Genomic DNA, 5192 nt, shown 5'->3' on the forward strand with positions numbered 1-5192 from the left:
TAAGAAAATGGGGAAGAGTAAAAGTTGGGAAGTTAGAAGAAAGGAAAGTGAGGAGGAGGGGGGCCCACGGGATAGAGTAGTAACACGTGTAATAATCAGAAGGGGGAGACTGGAATCCAGTACAGGTTGTACTACCGTAACTTTAAAGAAGAAAAAAAAAAAAAAACGGCTTTTCAAGGTATGGTAACGGTGTGGGGGCATCCCCGTAGTGCGCTGTGTCAGCTCAGTTGGGCCTCTTTCGTCAGAATACAAGTGGGCCCTCGGCCCATTCATCTTCATCCATTTTAAACCCTTCCAAAATAAATAAATAAATAATATATAATTTACTTCAAACCATAAAATGATAAGATCTTCTCTAACAGAATTATCTCAAGTTATTTTCTCGTTATTTTTAAGTGAACTTAGGACGAAGGTGTTTGATTCTCTCAATGTACTTGAAATAATAAAACTTCTACGTCATGTTTATAAATTTAATAGAAGATCTTATCCAAGTAGTCTAGAAATTGAAAAATAAAATGACTTGAGGTTGAATGGTATTATTTTTTCATTCCCCCCTCCCCCGAAATTTAGGAATAATTTAATTATTTAAAAAAAGAAAGAAAGAAAGAAAGAAAAAGAAAGAGTTGGGCGAGGATTGCAAGGCTAAACGGCGTGTGTTAACGGCGTCGAATGGACGGCTGGTTTAAGTGAGGGGTGGTTCTTATAAATTTAACGGACGTTAGAAATGACGTTGACGGGGGGAAGGGACTGTTTGGGTCAATTGGTCTCCTTCTTGTTATGTAGGGCAGAACAGGCCGGGAGAAGGTGATTCAATCATTTCAGAAGATGCCGGTTCACACCATTTTTCATTTTCTAAGTTTTTGATTCTCTTTCCCTTTCTCTTGTTCATCCCAGTTTTCTACCCACTCTCTACCGCCTTAGACAACCCAATTTTCTTTTCCGCCGTTGTTGTGAATCAAGATGAAGAGGGAGCATCACCATCTTCATCCACGTCCGGAGCCCCCTTCCATGGCTGCCGTCCCTAATGGGGAGAGTTTTTTGAACACCGGTAAGGCTAAGCTCTGGGAAGAGGAAGCCCAGCTCGATGGAGGAATGGATGAGCTTCTTGCTGTTTTGGGTTATAAGGTTAAGTCCTCGGACATGGCGGATGTTGCTCAGAAGCTTGAACAACTTGAAGAAGCTATGTGTCAAGTTCAGGATACTGGTCTTTCTCATCTTGCTTTTGATACTGTTCATTATAATCCCTCTGATCTGTCTACTTGGCTTGAAAGTATGCTCACGGAGCTTCATCCGATGCCTAATTTTGCGACGCCGCCACCTCCTTCGCAGCTGGATGATTCTTCCTTTTTAGCTCCGGCGGAATCCTCCACCATCACTTCCATTGATTACGACCCTCAACGGCAAACTAGCAGCCGGATTTTCGAGGAATCTTCGAGTTCTGATTACGACCTTAAAGCTATCACGAGCAGTGCGATTTATTCACCGAGAGAGAATAAACGTTTGAAATCTTCCGAGTCGGACTCAGATGTGTTCTCTACCTCGGCGATTGGGGCTTCTGATTCTGTAACTCGTCCTGTCGTCCTCGTCGATTCGCAGGAGAACGGAATTCAACTGGTTCATGCGTTGATGGCTTGCGCCGAAGCCGTACAGCAGAACAATCTGAATATAGCGGAGGCTCTGGTGAAGAGAATCGGTTACTTGGCGGTTTCTCAAGCAGGAGCGATGAGGAAGGTCGCCACGTTCTTCGCTGAAGCGTTGGCACGCCGAATCTACAGGCTCTGCCCTGAGAATCCCCTTGATCATTCAGTGTCCGATAGGCTTCAGATGCATTTCTACGAGAGTTGTCCCTATCTGAAATTCGCGCATTTCACCGCGAATCAAGCGATTCTCGAAGCCTTCGAGGGGAAGAAACGTGTTCACGTAATCGATTTCTCCATGAACCGAGGGATGCAATGGCCAGCTCTGATTCAAGCCCTAGCTCTACGGCCGAACGGTCCTCCAGCCTTTCGTCTCACCGGAATTGGTCCTCCGGCGCCGGATAACTCAGATTACCTCCAAGAAGTAGGCTGGAAACTGGCTGAATTAGCCGAAGCTATCCATGTGGACTTCGAGTACAGAGGATTTGTGGCGAATAGTTTAGCAGATCTAGATGCGTCGATGCTGGAGCTCCGACCGAGCGAGGTTGAATCGGTGGTAGTGAACTCAGTATTCGAGTTACATAAGCTCCTGGCTCGGCCTGGCGCCCTTGAAAAGGTTCTGTCGGTGGTGAAGCAGATGAAGCCGGAGATCATGACGGTGGTGGAGCAAGAAGCGAATCACAACGGTCCGGTTTTCGTGGACCGGTTCACTGAGTCACTCCATTACTACTCAACGCTTTTTGACTCGTTGGAAGGCTCCCCCAACAACCAGGACAAAATCATGTCCGAAATGTACCTCGGAAAGCAAATTTGCAACGTCGTGGCTTGTGAAGGTGCCGACCGTGTCGAACGCCACGAGACCTTAACCCAGTGGCAAACTCGGTTATCCTCCGCAGGGTTCGAACCCATCCATCTCGGCTCAAACGCATTCAAACAAGCTAGCATGCTCCTCGCCCTATTCGGCAGTGGAGAAGGCTACCGTGTGGAAGAGAACAACGGATCACTAATGCTAGGATGGCACACTCGCCCCCTCATAGCCACCTCCGCTTGGAAACTCGGCAACAACTCGGTGGTCGCTCACTGAGTCAAAACACCACCAGGACGATCCGGGTCAACTCAGTGAACTGAGGTCGAGTCAAAATTCCCCTCATTTTTACCTCACCCGAATGAAACAGTGAATGGCAATAACAAAGGAGAAACCTTATCTCACTGTCTGTCACCTTGACAAGGGTGACCCACCACTAGCAAATGTGCCTTTCACCCTCACCTTTCACTTTTGCCTGTCAGTCTTTTTTTTTTTTTTTTCTTTCCTTTTTTTGGTGGATATCCCAGGGCTCTTTTGTAATTTTCAATGGTAAATTTCCAAAAAAAAAAAAAAGAAAGAAAGAAATTATGTATTTATTTATGTTTATTCAACAGTACTATATATATGTTATTATTATGTGGAATTTTATTAGATTATTAGTAGTAATAAAAGGCAAAAGGGTAAGGTAAAAAAAAAAAAAAAGTTGAGAAATTTGGAGCGGCAAAGAGGGCATTTGTGTTTGAATGATGTAAAAGGAAGGCAGAGAAGAGGTTGTGTTCAACAATCTCAGCTTTTTCTTTATTTATTATTACAAACACTCAGTTTCTTTCTACTTTTGGCTTTGAATTTCCCATTCTGTTTCCCTCTTGCACTGAAATTTTACTAACACCTGCAGACTACACTCATGTACTTTCTTTATTATTCATTTTTTAACACCAATTCTCTATACATGTCATTAACTGGTTTCTAATTTTTACTTAATTCATTTATTGGCCTTTAAAACTTCACCTTTCTATTCAAATTTACTTCATTTTCTTCTTAATTCATCCTTAATATACACCTCAAATCATCTATCAACATGTGTTTGGTTATTGTTAGTGTGATAATCATCGTTACGTTTCGGCATCAATTCATTGTCATAATAATTGCATCAATTTGTAGCAAACCTATAAAACCTAAGCAAATCTTATTCCTCGTGTGATCCTATTGAAATGGAAGCTTAATATAGTTGATACACAGATATAAATTTATGACCAAACATTATAAATAACTGTCGTAATTTTGACAAGAGTTTTAATTATTTACTAGAGTTCAATTTTCTCGCAACAATTTGATAAAAGAAAAGTAGGAACACACAAGAAAGGAAAAGAGATTTTTTTAGAAAGAAAAAGTGTTGAATTATTTGATTAGTCGCTTTCTAACTTAGGATCTAGAGCCATTAAATTCAATGGAAGATCAAAAGTTTTGAAAAAGAGAGAAACCAAACTGATTAATTAAACGCTTTCTTTAATCATTCAATTAAATATAATATAATGAAAATATAACCCTTCTTTACTTTCCTGTACTTTAAACCATAATAACCGATCTCAACTTTCCATCTTTTGACTTTCCAAATTGTATAATTATACAAGCAAATATTTAACTTTAGCTGATGCATTTACTTAATTTTGGCTCTTATTGTTTTTATTATACCTTTACTTTTTTACCCATCAACCATTAAAAGCAAAGAATTCTTTGTTAGAATTCTTTTTTTTTTTCCTTTGGAGTATCACAATTCACGGTTGGAATTGGGGAATTCAAATCATAAACATTATAATTACTAGTACACTCAAATGTTGTTTGAGCTTGAGCTAAATTTTGTTGACCTTTTTTTAGAACTTTTCAAAAGGTGAATTTAGACAAAATGAAATATGATTTTAAGATAGATAATCATTGAGTCATTATTTGGGTAAGACAAAAGCTAATACTAAAAAGAAATGATAAATTTCATCTTATTCTTCTTATAAATGCATAATCGTGTGGAACTTGAACTTTCAGGTTTCTTCTCCTTTTCTAACAATTACATTAGAGCATTTTTTGTTGTTTTGAATAACTCTTCTCTCTAAACTATAAATTTATTGTTGTTAACACGTGAAAATAAGGACCTAATTTTTAACATAAATGTAATTGAATTTAATATATATATATATATATAGAGAGAGAGAGAGAGAAAAAAAGAAGGAATTATAATTGATGAATATTTAAAGAATTTCGAGAAAGGAAGAAATAAAAAATAAATTTGTTTGAAGGGATTTGTCCAGACAGGAGGAGGCACCCAAATCAATATGCATCAACTCATATAAATTTCAAAATGAAACTCATATTGGTATTCGCACATGCTTTCCATACATTTTTTAATCATATAATTCAAGAAGCTTCACAATGAATCTCATCAACAACTTTACTTTTTACTTTTGTTTTCAGTAATTAATTAAATGCCAGAATTTGAATCTTTGACTGCTTTTTATACCAATCAATTTTAATTAACTCCACTGCTACCATATCAAAACATGTTGGTTTAGGTGATCTTGTGTGTCTATTGAGTGTGAGAGGATCCACTACTTCATTATTTATAGAGAACCAAGCCAGCTTTAAATGGACTTGGTGTACATCATGCTAGAGGCCACGATAAATTATTGAAGAAAAAAAATTAGGAACTATAAATTTTATAATTACACAAAAATCTTCCATTGGAGTGCTCAAAATATTAC

The 5192-nt window shown here is 38.5% G+C and overlaps 1 protein-coding gene across 1 annotated transcript; it reads left to right on the plus strand.

Annotated features, from left to right (window-relative positions):
* Window positions 1–319: 319 nt before the first annotated feature.
* LOC103504555 (DELLA protein GAIP-B) lies at window positions 320–3274 on the plus strand. Its single transcript, XM_008468906.3, has one exon. The coding sequence runs from the start codon at window positions 961–963 to the stop codon at window positions 2719–2721; it is 1761 nt and encodes a 586-aa protein (XP_008467128.1). The 5' UTR covers window positions 320–960; the 3' UTR covers window positions 2722–3274.
* The last annotated feature ends 1918 nt before the right edge of the window (window positions 3275–5192 follow it).

The sequence above is a fragment of the Cucumis melo genome, chromosome 9 (assembly GCF_025177605.1).
Source record: "Cucumis melo cultivar AY chromosome 9, USDA_Cmelo_AY_1.0, whole genome shotgun sequence".
Lineage (NCBI taxonomy): Eukaryota > Viridiplantae > Streptophyta > Magnoliopsida > Cucurbitales > Cucurbitaceae > Cucumis > Cucumis melo.